The sequence below is a fragment of the Xiphophorus maculatus genome, chromosome 6 (assembly GCF_002775205.1).
Source record: "Xiphophorus maculatus strain JP 163 A chromosome 6, X_maculatus-5.0-male, whole genome shotgun sequence".
Lineage (NCBI taxonomy): Eukaryota > Metazoa > Chordata > Actinopteri > Cyprinodontiformes > Poeciliidae > Xiphophorus > Xiphophorus maculatus.
In genome coordinates, this window is record NC_036448.1 from 9,034,964 (window position 1) to 9,058,637 (window position 23,674).

General features: G+C 40.9%; 4 protein-coding genes across 7 annotated transcripts; 3 read left to right on the forward strand and 1 right to left on the reverse strand.

Annotated features, from left to right (window-relative positions):
- Nucleotides 1-116: 116 nt before the first annotated feature.
- On the forward strand, nucleotides 117-1,884 carry ndufb3 (NADH:ubiquinone oxidoreductase subunit B3). 2 transcript variants are annotated; one of them, XM_023335599.1, is made up of 3 exons: nucleotides 117-316; nucleotides 1,071-1,199; nucleotides 1,649-1,884. In XM_023335599.1, the coding sequence occupies exons 2-3, from the start codon at nucleotides 1,072-1,074 to the stop codon at nucleotides 1,797-1,799; spliced, it is 279 nt and encodes a 92-aa protein (XP_023191367.1). In that variant the 5' UTR covers nucleotides 117-316; nucleotide 1,071; the 3' UTR covers nucleotides 1,800-1,884. The 2 variants fall into 2 exon arrangements, with proteins under 2 accessions (XP_023191367.1, XP_023191368.1); XM_023335600.1 differs by lacking the exon at nucleotides 117-316 and having other exon boundaries at nucleotides 726-1,199.
- On the reverse strand, nucleotides 1,880-7,997 carry LOC102235116 (UDP-glucuronosyltransferase 1-1-like). The gene is made up of 9 exons (XM_023335595.1): nucleotides 7,189-7,997; nucleotides 6,229-6,292; nucleotides 5,320-5,468; nucleotides 4,904-5,031; nucleotides 3,380-3,473; nucleotides 3,149-3,274; nucleotides 2,660-2,747; nucleotides 2,344-2,563; nucleotides 1,880-2,266 (listed from the first exon to the last, which is right to left on the reverse strand). Exons 1-9 carry the CDS (start codon nucleotides 7,708-7,710, stop codon nucleotides 1,996-1,998), a joined length of 1,662 nt encoding a protein of 553 aa, XP_023191363.1. The 5' UTR covers nucleotides 7,711-7,997; the 3' UTR covers nucleotides 1,880-1,995.
- Nucleotides 7,998-9,189: 1,192 nt separating this feature from the next.
- Nucleotides 9,190-14,919, forward strand: LOC111608947. 3 transcript variants are annotated; one of them, XM_023335596.1, is made up of 6 exons: nucleotides 9,190-9,382; nucleotides 10,013-10,072; nucleotides 10,188-10,627; nucleotides 13,773-13,848; nucleotides 13,925-14,020; nucleotides 14,317-14,919. In XM_023335596.1, the coding sequence occupies exons 1-6, from the start codon at nucleotides 9,309-9,311 to the stop codon at nucleotides 14,723-14,725; spliced, it is 1,155 nt and encodes a 384-aa protein (XP_023191364.1). In that variant the 5' UTR covers nucleotides 9,190-9,308; the 3' UTR covers nucleotides 14,726-14,919. The 3 variants fall into 3 exon arrangements, with proteins under 3 accessions (XP_023191364.1, XP_023191366.1, XP_023191365.1); XM_023335598.1 differs by having other exon boundaries at nucleotides 9,249-9,348; XM_023335597.1 differs by having other exon boundaries at nucleotides 9,295-9,441.
- A 4,126-nt stretch (nucleotides 14,920-19,045) lies between these two features.
- On the forward strand, nucleotides 19,046-22,107 carry LOC102230886 (C-X-C chemokine receptor type 4-like). The gene is made up of 4 exons (XM_005797046.3): nucleotides 19,046-19,337; nucleotides 19,430-19,632; nucleotides 19,715-19,998; nucleotides 21,164-22,107. The coding sequence occupies exons 1-4, from the start codon at nucleotides 19,299-19,301 to the stop codon at nucleotides 21,760-21,762; spliced, it is 1,125 nt and encodes a 374-aa protein (XP_005797103.2). The 5' UTR covers nucleotides 19,046-19,298; the 3' UTR covers nucleotides 21,763-22,107.
- The last annotated feature ends 1,567 nt before the right edge of the window (nucleotides 22,108-23,674 follow it).

The following is a 23,674-nucleotide window of genomic DNA, read 5'->3' on the forward strand; positions in this document are numbered from 1 at the left end:
TTTACCTCTCATTTTATCCTAAACAAGAATAGTGGATATGTGGACATAAGTCTCTGTACAGATGCTACGTTGGTAACCAAGTAACATCGATATATTTTTGGTGGAGTATACTCTAATGAAGGTCAAATTAATTTTTCATAAGCAAAGTATTTATTATTCCAGTAAATATATGTAAACCTAATCACATATTGCGTTATACGTATGCTCGCGCTTTATGGGTTTTTTGTCCCCAACACTTCGCCGTAATTCTGCCGTCAAGTGTCGCTGATTGTCGCAGTGTTCACTTCAGCAGCAGAGGTCACAACAAACCGTTCAGGTACACCTATTTATCTTTTTTAAACTTGACATTATACAGAGTTTTCTGTTGCCATATCTCGAGTTGTGGTTCCACATTATTATCGCAAACGAAGCAGTGAGCTAAAACAGGCCTCAGAGTGAATTTGTAATGTCATAGACTAATCTAGCTAGCGTGCTAGCTGAGAAAACACCGACTTCTATCAGAAAGAGTCCAGCTATTATGTTATCTAAAGACATATTAACGTAAATAAGTGTGTTGTATGCTGACATCGTTGTACTTTGATGCATTACAGTTATGATTCCTGTTGCATCTCATTAAAATGGCCTCTTTTCAACTTTTCTGCTAAAAACCTGTAGCATCAATAATATGGCCAGATTAACACTGGTGTAATAAAACATAATTAAGTGGAAAGGAAAAATGATTCAAACTGTAATTTAATTAGTTTTATTGACGTACATTTTAAGCTTCACTAAAACAGATTAAAAAGCATCTTCATAAATCATACGTCACCATACGAAGAGTTTCTAATGAACGTAATGAAATTTGTGAATGTTATACAGCTGCGGTCATAGAAGAGCACAAAACATGTATAAACCCAGCATTTTAACCATGTCTGTGAAGCTTTCTTCTCCTCGTTTTCATTATGTATCTTAGTTACAGTGAGTTGTACTAAACATTTACAACCGCAGATTTGATTTATTTTCTGAAAGAAAACACAAAGAGCATTTGAAGCACCAACAAGATGAGGACTGAGAAACATTTTCGCTTTCAGCATGGGAGGTGATCACGGCCACAGCAAGATGTCCATGCCGGACTGGCGGCAGTGGAAGGTGGAAGGAACCCCGCTGGAGTTCACGCAGCAGCGACTGGCAGCCAGGGGCCTCAAAGACCCGTGGGCACGGTCAGTATTTTTACACACATGCACAAATATCTGAGGGAAGTAAGTAAATTAATTACGGAGCAACAACTAAAGCAACAAATATGAAAAATAAAAAGTTTAAACAGCCCAGTGAACCTTTAAACTAATATTTTAAGGCTTTTGATTCAGTTTCAGCATTAAGTTGTCTTGTGTTTACACCTGCCATTGATTGCGCTGACTGTGATTAAACAGAATTGACAGGGTGTCTGTGCATCCTTAGAAAGTCTTAAATTAATGTTTCTAAATTAAGGCCTTACATGTCTTAAATTAATTTAATATATTACAGTTAGCCTGTAATATGGGCAGAGTTTCCAATCAATTTATCAAAGTCTGATTTTTATGCTGGATGAATCTGCCATATTAACAAGGTTGCGTTTGTATCCAAGGTGATGTCTGACTGTCTTCTCCCCTCTGTCTCTGTCTGCCTGCAGCAACGAGGCATGGAGGTATTCAGGCGGATTCGCGCGCGCGGTCACTCTGTCGGAAGTTCTGTTCCGAGGATTTAAATGGGGCTTCGCTGCGTTCACTGTCGCTCTGGCAATAGAGTACACCATGTTTCCTCCAAAGAAAGGAGGACACTGATTCTCCTCCCTGGAGCCAGCGTTATGTAATTTGATCTTATGATATTCTGCATTTTCAGTTTAATAAAGCTTCTTTTGATCACCTTCATGGATTTATTTTTATTCTTTACGGTGTTTAAAATCAAGATTTTACCACGATTTTAAAACTTCCTTTCCCCACACTGATAAGGATGGAAACGGAGAATTTGCAGCTCCACCTACTCTTGCTTCCTCTTCCTGCTCAGTTTCCTGAGGCAGAGCTTCAGACATTTATACGTCAGTGCCACAAAAACCAACAGCACAGTAGCTAGTACGGCCATGACGTCCAGGCTGTGGTACTGGAACCAGTACAGGTCATGGAAAGCAGGTCTGAGGTGTTTCGCTCCTTTATGTTGCATCACAAATTCAGTCCAGAACACTGACAGATCCAGAGGGTCGATCGGCCGGTCGTTATGAAGAGCCGAAAGCTTCCCGATGTTCTCCTTGTACCTGAGCGCACACACAGGGATGGAACAGGTTGAACTCACAGCTGAGGTGAGGAATGTTTCAGCTGCGCCGCCTCCTACCTGGTGTCATTGATGACCTCGTTCAGCCCCTGCAGCAGGGATTCCGTGGTGAGAGCGGTGATATCCAGCACGACTCCGGCTTCTCTGCTCACTATCTTGTGTGCGTTGTCGGGCTGCTCTGCGCTCAGTGGTACCATCACCATGGGGACGGCGTGACACAAGCCCTCAAATGTCCCGTGTGAGCCGGCGTGAGTGATGAAAGCTCGAACTCCAGGGTGGGCTTGGAAAAGATATCAAATTTTTTACGAAATTAGATGTTTTATATGCCTGAGCAGTGATATGTCCTCCTTACAGATGTTTTAGATAGATTTCCTACCTAACAGGTCGTTCTGAGGCACCCATTTCATCATCTTCACGTTGTCTGGGATTCTGTTTGGAACCTTGCCGGTGTACCTCCATATCACCTATCAAAAGTGTTAATAGAGCTTTTAGTTTGGAAACCTTGAAATCACATGCAGAAGTATTCACACCTACTGAACGTTTTCAAAATCAGTATTGCATGATTCTGAAATGAAAGGAAAATTCTGAAAAGTGTGGCATGCATTTGCTTTTCAGTACAACTTGTTATCGTACCAGAGAACAGCTGGTATTAAATTACATTGAGTTGGACTCAAATAGATCATTGTAAAGTATGTGTAATGTTGTAAATAATGTTTCCTTTTCCATTTACTTCACGGTTTTGCATTTTGTGTTGGTCTGTCTCTTTAAATTACAACGTGACAAAATGCAAGCATATTTAAGGAGCATGAATGGTTTTACAAGGCACTGGATGGCTTCATATTGTTATCCACTAGTGTCCTTGTACCTTCTGAGGAATCTGGCTGAAGGCATCCAGGAAGGTGGAAGTGATGTCATCTGGCAGCTCTGAAACCATGGTGCCCAAAGTGAACACCACAAACCCATGCTCGCCTGATAACCATGACGCCAAATCCTGAAAACACACACATCAGAGCTTCTTAAGGTTTCTTCTCACCCAGAGGCGTTAAGTTAAGGAGGAATGTCTGAAAAGGTTTGAGATTTGGTAAAAATGTCTCACTTCAGGAAGAGGGTTCCTCACTTTGCAATTGATCCCACCGACCAGGACGACGTTAGGCATGAGAGGACGGGGAAACTCCAGCGTAAAGTCAATCCTTGTGTGAATAGAATTACAAGAAAATTCACACACATTTCTTCATTGTTGTCTAAGCCTTGAGGCCTCAGGGAAGGATGACATTATGCATTTTGGCTCAAAAAAACAAATAGCTTATCTTTGTTTTCTGAACAAATTATTGTTGTGAGCTCTAATAAGATGAAAGGAGACATCCAGATTTTTATGAGGTATAAGTCTGTTGAGGCGCTTATCAAGCTCAAATACATTCACACACTACACTCTCATATTCTCACACAAAGGGCCTTTGTAATTGTAACATCTACAGAAACTCCTCAGACTCCCGTCTCCCAGGAAATAGAAACTTAGTTGATAAAATGACGTAAGACATCAGATGACCACCAGGTGCATCCGTAGTATAGTAAACGAATCTTCCCGTTTTTGATGAGATGCTGTATAGACTCGGTCACATTCACACCTAGTCTGTAAGGGTAAGCGTCTCCTTTTTTAGCGCTAAAAAAGAATAAAATAAGTAAAGTCTGATTACTTGTACTGGCTGAGCGCTAAAAAAGGAGACGCTTACCCTTACAGACTAGGTGTGAATGTGACCGAGTCTATACAGCATCTCATCAAAAACGGGAAGATTCGTTTACTATACTACGGATGCACCTGGTGGTCATCTGATGTCTTACGTCATTTTATCAACTAAGTTTCTATTTCCTGGGAGACGGGAGTCTGAGGAGTTTCTGTAGATGTTACAATTACAAAGGCCCTTTGTGTGAGAATATGAGAGTGTAGTGTGTGAATGTATTTGAGCTTGATAAGCGCCTCAACAAGTCCTAAAGTCAAGTTTATAGGAGAACCGGCCCAAAGGATGTGCAAGTTAAGCAGCTACATTTATGGCCTCAACACCACCAGAGGGCCTCCAAGAGCAACAAGCTAGCATGATAAATATATATGTTTAAAATAGCATTGAACAATACACACTAAATGCTGTTACACATGAAAACACAATTTCCATATAATTTTTCTAGATGTTACTCAAAAAATAGATTAATCTCTTCCTGCTATTGGCTGCTGCCACTGTTGGAGAAATATAAGATATTAAACTTGATGATTTGTTTACTGTAAATTTGGTGTTTATCCGCTGATGTTACTTTCAAATAGTTCAAATAATATGGCAATCCGTATATCAATATATATATATATATATTTAGTTTGCTACTCCTGTAAGATTAAAATCAACAGTTGTAATAACACTGGTATGATGTAAGCTAATTACAAATGAGGCTAATAATAGTAGAGATGTTACAGATGTAGAGTGGCTTATGAAGAATAGACCACCTGGTGTCGACAGATGCTCAACATCAGAGCATCTGTATCCCCCTATACCATCACAACCATAGTAGTTGTGATGATGAAAACAAAGTAGAGGAAAAAATAAGATGTAAAAATAATCTTATGACATCCTACCTGAGCAGCCAGATAGCGGACTCAGCAAAAAGCTCTGCCACGCTCACCTTCTCTTCCAGGAAGTCATAGGCTATTTGGTCAAAGTGCCAGTACATCAGCCGGCAAAACAACGGCTCCAGTAACGCCACCTGTGGGTCAGAAACGAAGCCGGACAATGGCTATGGTGTACAAACCCTGGCATCATAAAATCAAAATGAAAAATTGTGTTGTTTTTTGTTGTTGTTGTTGTTTTTTGATCACAGAGTTGACACAAAACTTTTCAACGGATACATTTTGGTCAATTATGAAATTGTGTCCAAACATTGCAAAACTACACAGCGTTAGCTTAAATTTGGAGGTCGTTCTTTTGCTTATACTAAACATTTTTGATTCAAAGCTGGAGGAGCCACCTTTTATTTTCCACTAGCTGTACTCGCCAAAGTGTTGATGAGTCGCTCCTTAAAGCTCATCCTGTCTGTGAATCCGGTGAAGAATCGAGGCACAAAGGAAGGTGGGGAGGGACAGCCTGAAGCCTTCATATCCAGAGAGCAGGGAACCCCCCGCAGTAAGTTAATGGTGGGGATACCTGGAAGTGATTTGGCACAGACTGATGAGAGGGTTCACACGATTCATTCACTGATCCCAGTGGTGGCTCACAGAAGAAAATGGCACTATTTCAATTCGATACTTTATTCATCCCAAAGGGAAATTAAATAAAATTATTAATAATAATATGTACGAAATTAGAGATTAAAGTACAGATTTGAAAGAGTACCTTTTGAAAATAGGTTCTCTAAAGTAAACATACTTTTCATTAAGCCTGGATTTATGTTTTTGACCATTTTTTGGGGTCTGGAGTAATATTCTAATCTTAAATGTGTTTTTATTAGCTGATAGCAGAAAATCATCATGCTTAAGAGAAATGAAGGAGCTAAAACATGAGGTTTTTATTTAACTAATCTATATATTGTGTTTCACTTGGTGACTGAGTGACTGAAACCAATGGACCTTTACATATTATTCTGATTTAAGTAATCTAATCCATTAATTATAAAGAAAATAATTTACTTTCATTAGGTACAGAAAGAAAGATGGAGGGTTATTGGGGATTGTTTGTTTTTTTTTTCAAAATGATTGAACCATGACTTGCATTCAAAAAGTTTAGGCGCTTGTTAGAATCCTCGGCTGCCTCTTTATGTTGGCTTGTAGTTTTGTGATTTCATGTTAGTTCAAGTGGCGTTTTATGAGGAACGCAGTTTTTTTCTGTGGTGGAACTTGTTAAAACGTGTGTGATCCATTGCATGGAAGAACAAATCCACCACCTAATCCAAAGAGGGGTAATTTACCTAGTTTGTGAGCAATTAGCAAGCCCGTTGGGACCACTGGGTCAGTCAGAACTGCATCGAAGTTCTATGAAGGAATTGAGACAGAAGGAGAGGAGAAAAATACTCAGTACTTTGTGTTGGATTTTCACATAAAATACCTTGACGTTTGTGGTTGCTGAGGCATCTGAGACACAATAAATTGATACGTCAATAAGCTTTGGGTGTTGTATGCTGATATTCATTTTTTTAGGAAATGCCTAAAAAATTTAATAGCAGAAAATAAATGGGTAAAAAAAAACAACTTGTTTTTTACTTGCCGTGAAAACAAGGAATCCCAAGCAACATACGGAAATATTCCTTGAAAAGCTTTGTTCTCGTGCGCCTGCACTGCATTTTCAGAGGGTAGTTCAGGCAACATACCAGATAAAACTTAAGCAAAAACCATATCTTTTGTGTATAATTGTAATGGAAAATTTAATAATGTGCTCCTCACCCCTCTTCTGCTGTAGGTATTTCTACATAGTCTTATCGTGAGATTGGTCAAGCTGCTCTCACATAGACCTCTGCAGTGTCATATAACAGCAGGGGAGACCTCCTTGATCCTGGAGACTATCTAAGTGTTACTTCCCCAATGTAGAACTTATCTGCCCTCTTTAGCATGAAAGCACAACCCCCTCTCCTTAACAATGGACAAATGGCAAGACCATCTGTGTTGAGCTCCACAGAATCCCTGGTACATCACTATCAGGGATTCACACCTCTAGTCCAATCAAGTCTCTCTTCTCTGACCAGAACCTATGAAAGGAAGCCAGATCCACTGTTAGTCAGAGCAGACTTGACAGACTCCTTTGTCTCTGTATTTCTGTTCTCACCTTGCAAGGTTTTAATAAATTTCTTATTTCTTCTCATCCAGACTCCTGTTCAAGTATTTTTTTTCCACAATAATCTAAAAATCTGTCCCCATGTTGTATATTCACTCACCTGCTGTGCCAGATGAGAAATGAGGCTGGAGTTGAACAGAAGACTCTCTGCTGTGGTGTGAATAAAGCTAATAATTTTCTGGATCTGACCGAATCGCTTCTTTATCTTCTCCATTAAAGGCTGTGCCGACTTCTCCAAGATGTCCTTGTGTGAGGCCATCACAAAATCCATGTAGTCCCGGTCATAGGGAACAGGATAGGTGATTGTATCATAGTACTTCCCTGGACCCATCCGTATGCTGAGCTCCGGAATCACCACAGTGACCCTGTGTCCACGCCGACCCATTTCTTGTGCGATGGCTTTTATGCCCACCCAGTGGCTCCCATCCATAGGCACCACCAGCAGGTTACCTAGAAATCCTGAAGAAGAGACGCTTTTTTCTAGAATGGTGTCGGTTTCTTTGACTTTGCTTGTCTTGACAAGCTTGGGAGTCTCTGCAGAGTCCTTTACTTTCCCTGCAGCACCTCTTCCCTCCACAGCCATGCTCAGGAGGAATAATACCAAAAAATATGCTTTCCTCATTCTTCGACCTTCCTTCTTCACGTATCGCCAATGAAAAAAAATAAAAAGATTAACCTTAAAACCCTTCTTTCCTCTCCTTTGAAAACAAGTGTGAACTTTTCACGCCCTTTGCTCCTCTTCCTACTGGAGCTCCTCTAGGAGTTACAGTTACAAGTGTTCAAAGTCCTTAACAAAAGAAAAACAATGATATCAGTTTACTGTAGTCAGAGGTCAGAGTGTTAGTTCTTTAGGATTTAGTTACTAAGTGATAACATTTCTCCTGTTGCTGATGTTTCCTCAGCCAAAGAACTGAGGTAAGGTTCAGTGGGCGTCAATAACGGGGTTCACGAGTGTTTACACAAACTTCAGTAATCTCAATCCGGAGAAAGTTGTGGAATTTGCACCATTGATACTGGGCCAAGCCAGCCTTTCCTCTCATTGTGGAACAAACAAACAAACATGCTGGTGACCATTTGAAAGAGCAACCTGAGCAATTTTCCCCTACTTTAATGTTGTTTCTATGGTGATAAGATCCAGGTGAAAGATCAAATCAAATGTATTTACTGTATATATAGAAATCTGTGAATGACTGAAAGATCTTCAAAATGTTGATTTTAGCTTTTCATTTAGCAAAGGTAATTAGAAATGTTGTTTTTGCACACTTTTGATAATGTTATAGTAAAAACAACTACAATACATTGTAGAGAAATGGATCTTAGAGAATTAGTACTGTGAGACTTTTTGTTGATTAGGTTGCAGATACTTTAATAAATAGAGTAATAGATTTCTCTATCAGATAAATAATACTGACTAAAGGTTGACTTGTACCACGTGGTTCTGTGTTAGATACCGAACTGTTTATGTATGACTTAGTTTTTGCTTCCATTTCAACAAATTTTGAAATCTAGATGTTTAGTAATATATGTTCAGTTGAGAAGGAAATCAGAAGATTGCACATTAATTGCTCAGTTCTGTTTAGTCACTCTTCTTTAAGTTTCTAGCCTCGTCAGTGACTATTTAGTAGAGATGTACACACCAAAAACACTTCCAAGGATACCTAGGCAAAACATGAGATAAACAATGCTATATTTGCCTATAGTGTGTAGTCAATTTATTATTCTATTGATCATTTACAAAACCAGTGCACAGCTACTACAACTACTACCAATGTAGGACAATTATTGAAGAATTTTCAATTAACCATGAAGTTAGAATATGGCCAAAAAGCTCTACATAGAAGCATGAGTAGGGGGGGAAGTCGACTTGACAGAAGGAACCTTAAAAGTCTAATATTAGAATAGACTTATTATAGAATAATCTATATTTTGGTCTCATGCAATATAGGTAGAGACAAAAATGTGGCGATTGACGAATGTGAAATATAAGATAGCTTAAAAAAACCAATGACCCAGTTAGGTGCAGAGAAATATGTTTAAAATCCTTAAATCCTTCTTAAAAATATGAAATTACTTCGCCGCTATCGCTCATGGCCAGCAGGTGGCGGTGTCGTGGAATTCTTCTCTGCCATAGAGGAAGTCTGGATAGAAGTGATGGCTCGTGATTGGCTCGTCGGAGTTCCTTGCATCGCCTCGCGCACCTTTTCTCCCGACTCCTAGTAGATGACGTCCGAGAGTTGCACATTCCAGCGCGAGCCGATGTGTAAGCGCGGTTATCTTCCTCTTAGTTTTAGCAGGTGAATGAAGCAGCTAGGAGCATGTCTGAAGATGACAGCTGTGAGGGAAGTGAGCCGACGTGAGTTTAAAATCCCAACACGGTTCAGTAGAGAGCGGCGAACCTGGCGCCCCGAATGTCCTGTTTGTTTTTAGCCTAGCCTGGTTTCCCCCTTGGTTCAAACTTTAGCTGGAACAAAAGTGTTAATTTTCGCCAGGAGTTGAACGTTTTCGATCAAGACACGGGAGACTTTGCGAGTCCCGCTTAGCTTTTTTGTCGTTTTGTTTTTCGTCGTTTTGTAATATAAGTTAACTTCACGCTGTTTAGCTACAGTTTCTAACCGTGATCCTCCTGCTAATCGTTCATTGGATACATTGATACATTTGCCTGACAAAAATGTATCCTAAAATCTGATGCAACTTAGACGTCGCAGGTTGTGAATTTTATTTTCATTCAGTATCATAACATATCAAGAATACATATTAAGTCAAGAAAATATTGATCTTTTCTGAAAACTAAATTTCACAGGCTGCCTATTATTGATGTGATGTCAACAATTAGGGAAAGGAACACCATGTTTTAGCTAATCTGCAGCTGTAATATTTCTATTTCTGTCATGATTATTATTATTTTTTGTCTCCAAACATTGCAGGTATGATACAACTGACTTTGACGTATCTCACTCACTGTCCATAAAAGTCGAATATTACAGGTAAGCTGGTAGGATTTTGAAAGGAAACGCATAAAAGTCCTTACTTTTGATTGCTCATCCACAGGGAACAGCGTAACATGTGACCGTGTGATTAATCGCTGTTGCTCTTTCACAGATCATTTGAGTACAAGCTGAATTGGACAACGGCCATGTCTCTCCGACGATCCTCCAGACTAAAGTTCCCCCAGAAAAGTCCTGCTCCGGACGAAGATGTTGCTCGGCTTCGCGGTAAGAGCCGGAGAGGAAGGACGCGGTTGGAGGAGACCCATGCAGATGAGAGCGAGGGGAGAGACATCGTCGACCTCATCCCCAGTAATCCTTTTGCCAAGGAAGGGGCCGCGAGGGAGGCTGTTGGCACGCTCAGTTATGGACTGGATCAGTCAAATGATGAAAGTGGCTCTGAAAGCAGCAACAACAGCATAGATTCCGGTCCGTCCAATCTGTGCTATGATTACAGAGGCGAGCTTTACAGTGACTTTTGCTCGGCTTGCCACAAGCTCTACGAGAAGGCTAAAAGGTTGAAGACGCCGATCAGAAGCAAACTTCTAGATAACGGTTAGTTTATTCGTGCAAGTCCTATGCTAAGAGAAATTAAAAAGTAAAATATGGTGTAAAAAGTTGTGGATGAGAAAATAGGAATGCATTCACGGTTTAATAGCATTACCAGGGTTTTCGACCTCCCCCCTGAAGTCCCGAAAGAGTCCAGACTGACGACTCTGATGGCTCAAATTAGCATCCCTTCTTCAATTGTAAATGTGGACATTGACCATCAGGCCAGAAGGTAGGAGTGTGAATAGTCCATGTTGGGGGGTGGGTGCGATCTATGATGGAGGCAGCTCTACAGTAGACTCTCCTGTAAGTAATGCTCTTCAGTTTAGTTTTGAAGCATACATGAAGTGTTTTTGGAGAGATGTGACCTTTTGCAGCTGATCCATGATGTTGTGCTGCATTATCCAGGTCATTTTGCCAAACGTACATAGAGTTTGCAAAACATACAATCTGTTTCAAGAAATATGCAAAGGTTTTTCTAAAAGAAATTAGTAACGTTTTTCTTTTAAATAAAGCTAAGTGGGTTTAAAATGACAGTTTAGAAATACACTAACCAAATTAATTGTGTTGATCCACCTCAAAAAAATCATGCAAAAAGTGTAAGCAAAAGAGATCTGGGAGACTTTGCACATGCAAATTTGCATGCAGCCTTTTGTGCTGTGGAGGATAAATAGGTGACTGCTTCACCTATTTAGTTCACAAGAACTAATGGCATTTATTTCAGTCATTATCTTGCGGGGGGTGACCAAGGTTCCATCACTATGTGACAGCTGGTCAGCAAACCTGGCAAACCCAAGGATCATTGCAACTATGGGCCGAAACCGCTTCCAAGACATCATGCGACACCTTCGCTTTGATGACATGCTTACACGCAGTGAGCGAGCGGAGACCGATAAGTTTGCTGCAATCTCCGATGTTTCGGGATCGTTTGTCACCAACTGCATCGCATCCTACAACCCTGGTCGACACATCACTATTGATGAACAGCTTTTTCCATCAAAGACTCGCTGCTGTTTCCTGCAATACATTGCAACAAAACCGGACAAGTTTGGCATCAAGTTTTGGGTGGCTTGCGACTTGAAATCAAAGTACATCTGTAATGTCTTCCCATATCTTGGCAAGGACCCCAGTCGTCCCAGCGGGGAGAGACTGTCCGAGACTGTAGTGATGAGGCTGATGGAACCGTTCATGGACAAGGGCAGAACTGTAACCACGGACAATTTCTTTACATCACTGTCACTTGCACAACGACTGCTTAGCCGGAAAACCACTATCCTCGGCACGGTCAACAAGAGACGCCGGGAAATTCCTCAATCCACTAGACAGATGGATCGCACTGAATTCACCACTCAGATGTTTTCAACCACTGGTGCCACGCTGACAGTGTATGCGCCCAAAAGGAAGAAGGCCGTTTACGTTCTCAGCAGCATGCACAGCGTGGTTGAGACTGAGGATACCACCAAAAGGAAGCCAAACACGGTCACACAATACAACAAAACAAAGTGCGATGTGGATGTGATGGACCAAATGGTGCGGGAGTACAGCGTGCGTTCAGGAACACGGAGATGGCCAGTTGCAGTGTTCTACAACATGATTGACATGGCAGCACTGAATGCACATGTGCTTTATCAGGCATGCATTGGGGTGCAGGAGAGACGGGTGGACTTCCTGGTTGAGCTCGCAAAAGAGTTGGGTAACTCTCATGTGAGTGAGAAGAAGGCACACAAGGAGAAACTGCTTCGGCAACAACCTTCCACACCCAGCTCAGGCAAAAGGGCGAAGTGTCAGGTCAACCATCGATGCAGGAACAATTGTTCAACTGTGAGATGCGTTGAGGCCATTACCATTAGTAATGGCCTTATTTACAGAACAAAAGCGCCTGCTCACACCTGCTTATAGGATGCTAGCTAAAATCCTTCAGGTCAGTCGACCCGTCTCTGGGCTCCAAAGGTAGAAATGTTAAATGACCCTTCTCTGGTAATGCTAGTTCAAACATAGGAACTCTAACACTGCTACAGAGTTTTTGGGGCGGTTTTTATGATTATCTGCTTACCGTCGGTGAAAACATGACATTTCAAATTTTAATATTACACCAGATAAATACAATTTTAAATACAGAAATCCTGGCTTAATGATCAGTATGTTTAATACTTTATCTTAGATTAGAGTAGAGAAGCGTGTCCTGAAATTAGGGAGGGAAACCGTTTCCGTGACGTGATTTACATAATCATAATCATTTACTGAAATGCGAATTTCCCCTCTGAGGATTAATAAAGTATTTTCGTTCATTCATAATCTCCAATAACTCCTGGAAAAAAACATCTCCAAGCAGAACAACATCCCCCCAAAGCGCCGCCTCCTTACACTCTTCCCACAATGCTTCAGGTTGTCTCGTCAGACTCGCTCACATCTTCAAGCTCGTCCAATTGCTATTTTTCTAATAAATTAACTTCCAGGTCAAAAAAGATCATCAGTATTAGTCATATTGTTGTGCCTACTCAATAGGGCTGCATTTAACAATTATTTTAGTTATTGATTAACTATATTAATTATGCTGGTAATTGATCCGATTTTTAAAAGTTGGCACATTCTAAAGTTTTTTAATTTAATCACTTGTGCCTTTTTTTTTTTTTACACAATATTAGAAATAAATCAAAAGATGAAAATAAACAAATAAGCCAATTTTAAAAAAATTAAAATTAAACAAAGCTAGGGTAACCCTAACCCTGTAGTGAATTAGAACCAGGTGAAGCCAACACTGCCACATATTTACAGACATGTATTTTTATCTTAAGTGCAAAATGTACATGTATGTTGTACAGTTCTGGCTTAATTATTGCTTGAATGTGTTGTTTCTTTCAGTAAATGGCCTTTTTTCTGAGTCTTTGTAGTCCAGTAAGCGATTTAATTGATTACTAAATTAGTTGACAATTATTACAATGATAAATTAATCACAATTAATCGTTTCAGCCCTAGTGCGCACCGCTATTTATCTGAATAGCTATGGTCCTGGTTCACCTCATCCTCTTTATTGTACATTTATTCACAAAAAAACTCTTATTCACCATAAACTTTTAAAGAAAGCCGCTGAAATAAGAAATATCTAATCCCCCATCTGACATGGACTCTTATGGTCAGGTTTCTCTTTCAGATCCCAAGTCTCTGACCTGTGACCAATGGGTTCTGATGAAAAGATGGAAGCCTAAAGGACAACCTGGTGCCAGACAGTAAGATACCTGTAGGTGTGTTTAATAATAGCTGCTGCTGTTCATATGCATGCTTATATTGCCTGTGTCCTGACAGGAAGTTGTTAAGTCACATTCAGCTGCATGATGGACTCGTTATGAGACGAGGAGACCAATCCTCACCCTGTTCGAGGCCGCACATTTTCCTCAAGAGGTAAACTGTGTGCTTACCTGTTTTCAGTTTTTGTCATTTTCATGTAAAACAACAGTGACGTATTAGGGTCATTGTATGTAGGGGGGGAAAAAGGAACAGTAAATTTTAGCCCCCCAAAATTCTTGAAAGAACAAGGATAATGTTTAAAAAGAAATTTAATTTTCTAGAAAAAAATTTTTCTTTAAAAAAGCGTGGAAGAATTTCAAAAGTTGAACAGAAATTTTTGTTTTTTTAGATATAGCAATTACACGCCGTCATATAAAACAGCTTCACATGTGATATTCCGTCCGTGCCAGGAACCTGAGACGGGCCAATTCCACGGCAGAAAATCAGAAGAAGAAAAAGAGGAGCAGGGGGAGGCGGGGTAGTTCTCAAGGTTCCCGCGTTGCTAAGCAGAAGCGTCTCCAAAACAACAGTCTGCACCAGCACACAAATACAAAAGGCAAACTCGGCAACCCGAACAGGTTGTCGACCATGCCGAGTTTTTGCAGCGACAGCGACCCCGGAGCTCAAATAAGTCCAGAAACGGAGGGTTGTTCTAAGAACGGTGTGACTGAACTCGTTCCGTCATCAGCGGCCCTGAAGGCCCCAGCATCAGCGGCGGTCCGAGCCCCGAGGAGAGCACCGAAGAAGACGTGCGAGTTCAGAGATCTTCTCGTTCAGCTGCGGGGGAACAGCAGCATGATCGTCAGAGAAACATCCTAACAACATGGAGGCATCTGTCTTTATTGAAGCAGAGGGCCTCTGATTATTTAAACTATTTTTTGAAGTGTTGGGTTTGCTACTCTTAATTCTGTTGGATTTGTTTTCGTTAAATTATTGTTGCAGTTTCATAAACTTTCACATTCATTTATTTCTTGTTTGCTTGTATTGAATTGAAATTAAACATTTTTACCAGTTTATCTTTTGCATCTGTCTCTGTAGTGCAACACCCACCACATTTATTGCCACCTGTGATAAAGATGTTTAAAAAGTCTTTATTTAGATTAATCGTTTATTACTTTTATTACTAATTTGAGCACAGTTGTGGAAGTGGATGGCTGTGGGCAGAACGGATCCTGTAGCAGTCAGTGTTGCTGTTGCTGCATAACAGTTCTCACAAGGAAGATGTTTGGCATTGTTGCTAATTTTCTTGATTTTTATGAAGAATCCTTCTTTGCACAGTCATCTCCGCAGGCTCCAGTCGTCTCAAGAACAGAATCAGCCTTTTCTTCTGCAAACCTTGAAGGTTAAGAAACAATCAATGGTATAAATATTGACACTTTGTCAATATTTTGTGTCATCTCTTTTTACTTTGGACGAATGAAGATTTTGTGTCTCGTGAATCTCAGTCAGACTTTTTTTTGTCTTTTTATTTAGCCTTTTTTTTAAATAATTTTCTATATCTACCTTTACCACCAGTAGATGTGGTACTTTTTTTTTTAAAGGAAACGTATTTGTTAAATCCAGCATAAGATTACTTGCTAATGCAATAGATCTTTCATTTGAAAACTTCACACATCTTTACAAGGTGTGACCTCAAAATTAGGGACACCAAAAACAAGGTGGTGGTTTTTTTTTGTTTGTGCAAAGTTATCTTGACAACAAAATTCAAGGAAATGCCAATCATAGAACAAACATGTTTATTGTGAATGCTTAAGAATAGCACAGTGAAGTATACTTGGATTTTGAAAGCATAAAGAGAAGTGTAAGATGTACATTAATACTAAAGCGTATACTTGTACTTTGGTATGGGCTGTTATTTTTTAACTTATTTCTGTCACAAAGTACTGATACTGTACTTAAAATATCTTGATCCACATACAACATAAGCTGATGCCATTGACTCATGTCAGAATAAGTTTTTCACTACACACTGATTCCTTCAATTTCTTCCATATGATGTTTTTTGTATCTAACTATATGTCTAATGTTTAAGCACTTTCAGCCATTTAAATATAAATATGTACCTTTTTTAGGACATGCAGGCCACAGCTTTTTTTTTTATAACTTTTTAAAAAGTGTCCTAACCATCACACTACCATCATGGTGTTATTGTTTTTTATTTTATTTTCTGAAATGCTATGTTAGTGTTACACCAGATGTAACATAAACCTCAACTTTCATAACTTTCACAATCAACTGCTTCTCAACGATACTATTTTCCTAATGCTATTAGATTCAACATATTGCATTACAGAGAATGCAACAGCTCTAATTTTTTTTTTTACTAAGCTTTTCTTTTATCACATCAAACGGTAGTCTTGCTAACAGCATTTCAGTCCACTAGGTGGCGCCACCTCCCAAATACTGATATGTTTAATTCTTTGTCTCACCAACACAGAGGTTCCCAAAGTGTGGGGCGCGTCCCCTGGGGGCCCCAGAAAATCTTTGGGAACCACTGCACTAACAGATAACAAGGAATTTGTTGTGTTGAAAGAAAACTGCAATTATTTTTTGGAAACTTCTGGGTTTAATCAAAACCAGCAATTTGCCCACTTCTCCAGTTGCTGTGATGGCCACAAAAACATAAAAATAAATCAATAAGATGTTCCAAATAGTAGAAATATCCTTTATCGTCCCAGATTAGGGGAATTCACAAGTTTATCTCCAAAAAGCAGTTTTTGTGGAAAAATAAGTAGGATCAAAAAAGTATATTTTTTTATTAATTTGCATGTTTTCCCCAAACAGCCAAGCAGTGGTGTGTTTAGGGAGATATTTTGGAGCAGGGAACATTGAGGAAGGGTGGGGGGAAAGTGAGAAGCAGATAAGAGGCCAGGGGGGAACGCTTATGACAGTTTTCTTAAAGTTTGTTTTGGAGTAGACTCACTGTTTACTTATGGGTTAAGTGAATTGTTAGAGGATGGAGATTTCCAGTCAAAGCAGAGTCAGGAAATGTGTCTGCAGAGACACTTGAGTCTACATCAGATGCAGATGGGAGATAGGAATGCAGTCCTTTATTCAAATAAGCCGTTTAAAGACACGATGTGGCTTCGGACATATCATTTAAAGGATGTTCTTTAAAATGCCTGTGATTTTTTTACATTTTTTTTTTTAGAGTTTGAACGTCTAAAAGATCCATCCTGACCACAGCATCACCATCCACAAGGACTGAAGATACTTGGATGATACACAGAGCATTCAGAAAGTATTCACAATGCTTTAGTTTCCCCACATTATTCCAAATGTCATTAAATTAATCTCTTTCCTCAAAATTGTACTCACTAATATCTCATTATGACAACAGAAAAACAGACAACCAAAAACAAATACACATTTGCATTCGTATTCACAGCCTTTGCTTAATACTTTGTTTATGAAGTTCAAGACTGAGCTGTTTTCACTGATCTTCCTTGAGATGTTTCTAAAAGATGGAGTGAACCTGTGGTAAATTCAGTTGATTGGATTTGATTTGATTTGTTAAGGTACACTCCTGTCCATATGAGCTCCCACGGTTAACAGTGCAGGTCACAGGTCAAACACCAACCATGAAATCAAAGGAATTGCCTCAAGACCTCTGAGACAGGATTCTCTTCAGGCACAAATCTGGGGAAGGATCTAGAGACATTTCTGCTGCTTTGAATGTTCCCATGAGCTCAGCTGCCTCCGTCTTTGGTCGATGTAAGAAGCATGGAACTAGCAGGACTCTTCCTAGAACTGGCCGTCTAAATTCAGCAGCCAGAGGGGGAAGAGCTTTAGTCAGAGAGGTGACCAAGAGCCCAATGGTCACTCTGTGAAAGCTCCAGCATTCCACTGTGGAGAGAGGAGAACCTTCCAGAAGGATAATCATCTCTGGAGCAACACACCAATCGGGTCTGGATGGGAGAAAGGCCAGATGAAAGCCACTCCTTAATAAAACAAAAATGGCTGCCCATTGGGAGTTTAACAAACAGGCACCTGAAGGAATCTCTGACCAGGAGAAACAAAACAACACAAACTTCTGTGGCCGATAAGAGAAAGACTCAACTCTTCGGTGTGAATGCCAGGCATCATGTTTGGAGGAAACCAATTCTTACAGTGAAGCATGGTGATGCCACCATCATGTTATGGGAACTGGCAGACCAGTCGAATGCAGTGATGTACAGAGCACATCCTGGACGAAAACCTGCTCCTTCTTGACCTCAGTCTGGGGAAACGGTTCAATGTCCCGCAGGACAACGACCCAAAGCACAAGGCCGAGACCTCAAAGACTTCAGAACCACTCTGGGAATGTTCTGGAGATGCCAAGCCAGCCCAGAGTCCAAACTTAATTAATTGAACATCTTTAGAGAGATCTGAAAATGCCTGCAAAGACGTCTCCATCCAGCCTGAAGAAGAATGAACCAAACTGGCTTCATATAGGTGAGCTAAGCTGGAGGCATTATATTAAAAAAAATGTTGAGGCTGTTTTTGATGTCCAAGCTGGATGAACAAAGTCTTAGGCAACAGCTGTGAATACTTGCATAAATGTGATTACTTGGCTTTCTATTTTTAATAAATTAGCAAAAGTCTCAAAAATCATTGTCATAATGAGGCTTTGGTGTGCAGAATTTTGAGGAAAGAGAATAATTTGATATGACTTAGAATGTGTGTGTGAATGCTCTTTGGATTGGACTGTATCTACCAAAACTTCATGGGAAAAGTGGTTAAGTGTTTTATACTTACAAATGTCAAATTAGATTAAATTGAACTGTTCCTCCTTAAGTGAATCGGTTGGCACAGTCCGTCTTCATGAAGTCGGAGCTTAAAATCAGAGCGCTCCTTCTCTTTTCTCTTGGAGAGGTGACAATCTGATGCCAGAGACACAGTCGTGATGCTTCACTGGCAAAGATCAGAGCAGGTCCTGCAGCCTGGTGTTTACCAGAACGGACCAGAGGAAGTCTGATAGTCATCTCACAGGATGTAACACTATTTTTTTCATCAGGGGTCTCAATATCTCTCTCCCTCTCATGCATGTTCATTTCTACATGCTTTCATGCATCGTGCAAGACAGTGACGCACGTAAGGTTGACTTGTCCTGCTGTAACCCAGCAACACACACACACACACACACACACACACACACACACACACACACATTTTGTCTGCTTCTCAGCAGTGGTCTTTCCTATTGCCAATTGACCCTGATGATTACAAGCCAGAGGTCTCAGGGGCTAAAACAATTCAGACACGCACATGGTATCCTGTGATAGATCCAGTATTAACACCTGACACCTCGAAAACAGGAAAAAAGCCAGCAGACAGATGCTTTGGGGTGTTTGGAGGTGGAGCATGAGCACGGCTATAAAAACCCTGAGAAGGAAGTCTTGGCTTCACTCTGATGAGAAGGGAGACCGCCTCCATCATGTCTTACTATGAGGTAAGCCTGGCTAAGCTGCACACCACAACTTTCAGAGAACTCTCACAAATCTGGGAATAAACCTTTCTTCATCTTTTATCGTGTGCCTTCAGCATGTCTACCTTGACTTCAACGACACAGGCTCTGGTTCTGGCTTCTGGGACGACGGAGAGAACCTGGAAGAGTCTTGCAATGTGGAGCACGGGATGACCGCCGAGCTTCACCGGGTCTTCTTGCCCGTGGTCTACGCCATAATCTTCGTCTTGGGCATAACCGGAAACGGTCTGGTGGTCGTGGTGTTGGGCTGTCAGCGCAGGTGAGGGAGGACAGGAAAGCGGGAGCAGGTGCACTGGGAGATAAAAATGAGTGCATTGATCAGATTCTCTCCATGCCTACAGGTCAAAGTGCAGCCTGACAGACTGGTATCGCCTCCATCTCTCTGCTGCCGACCTCCTCTTTGTTCTGGCTCTTCCCTTCTGGGCAGTGGATGCAGCTTTGGATGACTGGCGCTTTGGAGGGGCCGCTTGCATCGGCGTGCACGTGATCTACACCGTCAACCTGTACGGCAGCGTGCTCATCCTGGCGTTCATCAGTCTGGACCGCTACCTGGCAGTGGTCCGAGCGACCGGCACAAACACCGGTGGGCTGAGGCAGCTGCTGGCACACAAGGCGGTGTATGTAGGTGAGTACCAAGAAGCAGATCGGCATTCTCCGTTTCACCCTACCGAAACCAGAAGAGACATCTGAGGTCATCGTCCAAAAGATAAGACAAGACAGAACGACAGACATTCATAAAAAGATTCCTTGACAGATTTTCTGACATTTGACTTGTTAGATGAAAAAGTTTCTGTGGGATGCCATTTGTAAAGCTAAACTGTAAAAAAAAGAAAAAAAATTCACTTAAATTAACTAAATATTTAGTTAGCAAAATAAATATTCAATTTGGAGCAAAATTTTTAGTCTGAAAACTAAATGTTTAGTTTGAAAGTTAAATTAATATTTAAGTGTTTAAATATTTAATTTGTATGTAAATATTTAGTTAGCAAAACGAATATTTAATCTGGAGCTAAATATCTATTTTGAAAAATACACATTTTGCTCAGACTTTAACATTTAGTTGGAAGCTAAATGTCTAGCTTCCTAACTAAATATTTGATCTGAAAATATTTAGTTTGGAACTCCGACATTTATTAATGTAGGAAATGAATAATATGGTGAAAATACGACTTGGAAAAATAAACACACACAATTTTTGTTCGTATGACGAGCTAAATAAACCAAATTATTGCTGTTATTTTTTTTTTCACTGTGCAACTTTACAAACGGCACCCCTTAGTGAATAAGCATGTTCACCTCATAAGCTATTAAAAATCTTGGCAGACACTGATGTAAACAGTTACATGACATGAGCATATATTCATATTTTACACATGGCGCTAGCGCTCACCATCTACCAACTATCAGAGGAGTTGAAAACAAAACTAAACAATACGAAGCTAATCAACATCCTCCTCCTACTTCCTGTCGTCTCCTTCGTCGTTTTCGCAAGTAGTAACATTCGGCTGTTGATTAGGATGCCAAGAAAGTGTTTCCATTGCAGTTTTACGGAATACATCTATTTCGACATGACTGAAAAACCATCTCATCCTAGCGTGATTTTATTTTTTTATGGAAAAGCGTGAGATTTCTCGGAAATGCTTTTTTTCCATTAAGCAAATTAATTTGAGTAATTTCAATTTGCACACTTTCACGGTTAATGGAAACGCAGCTACTGATGAGAATAGTGCAATGATCCACAAACCCAAACGAGGTTCTGAAGCCTAATTTTGTCCTCCTCTGCTCTACAGGTGCTTGGTTGCCTGCTACCCTGCTGGCTGTCCCGGATATGGTATTTGCCCGGACTCAGGAAGGCGGAGAGGGCGCCACCGTGTGCCAGCGCTTCTACCCCGAAGAAAACGCTCCCGTCTGGGTGGCCGTCTTTCACCTTCAGCTGGTCCTGGTGGGCCTGGTGATCCCTGGTCTGGTCCTTCTTGTGTGCTACTGCGTCATCGTCTCCAGGCTGACCCGGCCAGGCCCGTTGGGGGGCCAGAGGCAGAAGCGGCGGGCGGTCAGGACCACGATCGCCTTGGTTCTGTGCTTCTTCATCTGCTGGCTCCCTTACGGAGCGGGAATCTCCGTGGACGCGCTGCTGCGTCTGGAGGTCCTGCCCCGGTGCTGCAGGCTGGAGGCGGCTTTGGGCGTGTGGTTGTCTGTGGCGGAGCCCATGGCGTTCGCGCACTGCTGCCTAAACCCGCTGCTTTACGCGTTTCTGGGGGCCGGGTTCAAGAGCTCGGCCCGCAGGGCCCTGACTCTGAGTCGGGCCTCCAGTTTGAAGATTTTACCCCGGAGACGCAACGGGACTTCAATGACACCCGAGACGGAATCCTCCAGTTTACATTCCAGCTAAGGTCTTTCCGAGCTGCGCTGTGTTCTGTACATATTATGTGATATATGTAAGAAAGTTTAAAGAAATTATGAGAATAATGAGGTGGAGTCTGCTGGTCCATGACTTCTCCTTCTCTGTAGAGTTTCACTTGTAAATATTATTCATATACCTGTGTTTAGTGGCGCAAAAAAAAAAAAATGGACATGCACCATATCCCTTATGTAAAATGATTTCTAGTCAGTGTAAAATGATTTCAGCTGTTGGTGCATGATGTGATCTATTGCACTTTCTACACTTCAGAAAGTGCAAAGTTGCGCCCCTGTCTGTGTACATACTGTAGCTTTGTACATGTTTCTAATAAAATATACAAAACCAAGTAATGAAAGCGTGTTTTTTTCTTGTGTTCCTTTTTTGTTTGCGCTTCCTGGTTGAAACTGATTGAATTCCCAGTTGCCCATTCAGTCTCTCACAGATAACAAAAATTCTCATAATACCCATAAAAAGAGTCCCTGTCCTTCCAGAGTCTGGTACAGATATGAGGAAACACATTTATAAGAAATACCAAAAAGTAACAGGAAATGTGGAAATCAAAACTAAGCTTTTTCCCTGCCTGATCTCCCATTGATAGCTGCTCTTATCTCAAAGCTTCAAATCCCTAATTGCTCTTTGGAAAAAACTTACGTTGTGCTTTACATAACCTGTGCTGTGAGGCAGAACTGGAGAGTCACAGCCGGACATGCTAAGCTGGATAAAAGCGTGTTGCATTGATGATGTTGGATCTCATTGACCATCGTCCATCCCTTTATGTTACTTGGTTAGCACTGAGCTGCATGGCATCTGGATTCACTGAAGCAAGGCTTCGAGAAATGAAACCGTCCCGAGAGCGGGTGTGTGATAACCAGGTGTGTTTCAATCGCAGTGTGTGAAACCGAGCTCGGTTTGTTTTGATGATATAAACAGTTTGCCTGTTCTACGTGGGAGAGGAGGAAAAACGAGCAGGTCAAAGAGGTTGGCTTTTTCCAACACCCCAATGCGCACACATCGACAGGAGAGCTTCCCACATTTCTTACTTCCACTTGGAAGTGACAGAAACAGAAGCTGGAAGTTCCTGTTTCCTGATGAGACGAGGAGGAGGTGATGAAGAAGAGAGTTGTGTGAGAGAGGAAAGGAAAATAAACCACATCGTGTGGAGATGCTGAAGAGTCGGCTGTGGGAGCCGAGCCATGAATCACCGTCTACATCCAGGTCTGAAGTGGATCGTATATCTACAGAGCTGTATGTGGAAAATACACTTACCTGGTTTTTGGTTTGCCATCCTTCCCAACCCCCCGTCTCCCATCCGTCATTGGACACATTCACGAATGCATAGGCAGAAGCAAAAACACACACAATTCCCTTCTATTCATAGTGTATTCAAAACAGGAAAGACTTCCTGCTGCTCATTTTAGGAAAAACAAGCAGTTAAAACAATTAAAACGCTCCGAGCAGCTCTGCTCTCACCAACACAGAGAGTTGCTTCACTAAACACCAGTGACTCTGAAAGGTCCGAGGCAGCTTCGCCAATAATCAATGTTATAGTAGAAAGTTTTAATAAGTTGGATTTTTGCTTTTTAACTTGACTAAGAGGTCATCAGTCACCTTCTCGTTTAAAGAAAAATGTTTGATTAAAAAAAGAAAAAGAAAACAAAGATGCTACACAGTTTGAAAAAAACAGCAACACAAAATACAGCAAATTATTAGTCAGTTTTACTATCACCTATTAGCTTTGGTCAACGAGCATCTGGAACAGGTTTCATTCAGCCTTACAGCCTTATTGCAAATTGTTCTCATTTCTTTGCTTCCTTACAAACTCCACACAATACTACATCATGACAAAGTAAACTTCTTTTTCTCATTTATTAAAACATGTTAAAACGACAAGAATAAGTGGCCT

Coding starts and splice junctions, on each gene's coding strand:
- LOC111608947 (XM_023335596.1), top strand. CDS start 9,309: ATGACGTCCGAGAGTTGCACATTCCAGCGCGAGCCGATGTGTAAGCGC. Junction 9,383..10,012: donor CTTCCTCTTAGTTTTAGCAG/GTGAATGAAGCA, acceptor CAAACATTGCAG/GTATGATACAACTGACTTTG. Junction 14,021..14,316: donor CCGCACATTTTCCTCAAGAG/GTAAACTGTGTG, acceptor CGTCCGTGCCAG/GAACCTGAGACGGGCCAATT.
- LOC102235116 (XM_023335595.1), bottom strand. CDS start 7,710: ATGAGGAAAGCATATTTTTTGGTATTATTCCTCCTGAGCATGGCTGTG. Junction 6,293..7,188: donor TTTCTCATCTGGCACAGCAG/GTGAGTGAATAT, acceptor ATTCCTTCATAG/AACTTCGATGCAGTTCTGAC. Junction 2,748..3,148: donor TCAGCCAGATTCCTCAGAAG/GTACAAGGACAC, acceptor CACTTTTGATAG/GTGATATGGAGGTACACCGG.
- ndufb3 (XM_023335599.1), top strand. CDS start 1,072: ATGGGAGGTGATCACGGCCACAGCAAGATGTCCATGCCGGACTGGCGG. Junction 1,200..1,648: donor CTCAAAGACCCGTGGGCACG/GTCAGTATTTTT, acceptor GTCTGCCTGCAG/CAACGAGGCATGGAGGTATT.
- LOC102230886 (XM_005797046.3), top strand. CDS start 19,299: ATGAGAAGGGAGACCGCCTCCATCATGTCTTACTATGAG. Junction 19,338..19,429: donor CCATCATGTCTTACTATGAG/GTAAGCCTGGCT, acceptor GTGTGCCTTCAG/CATGTCTACCTTGACTTCAA. Junction 19,999..21,163: donor ACACAAGGCGGTGTATGTAG/GTGAGTACCAAG, acceptor TCTGCTCTACAG/GTGCTTGGTTGCCTGCTACC.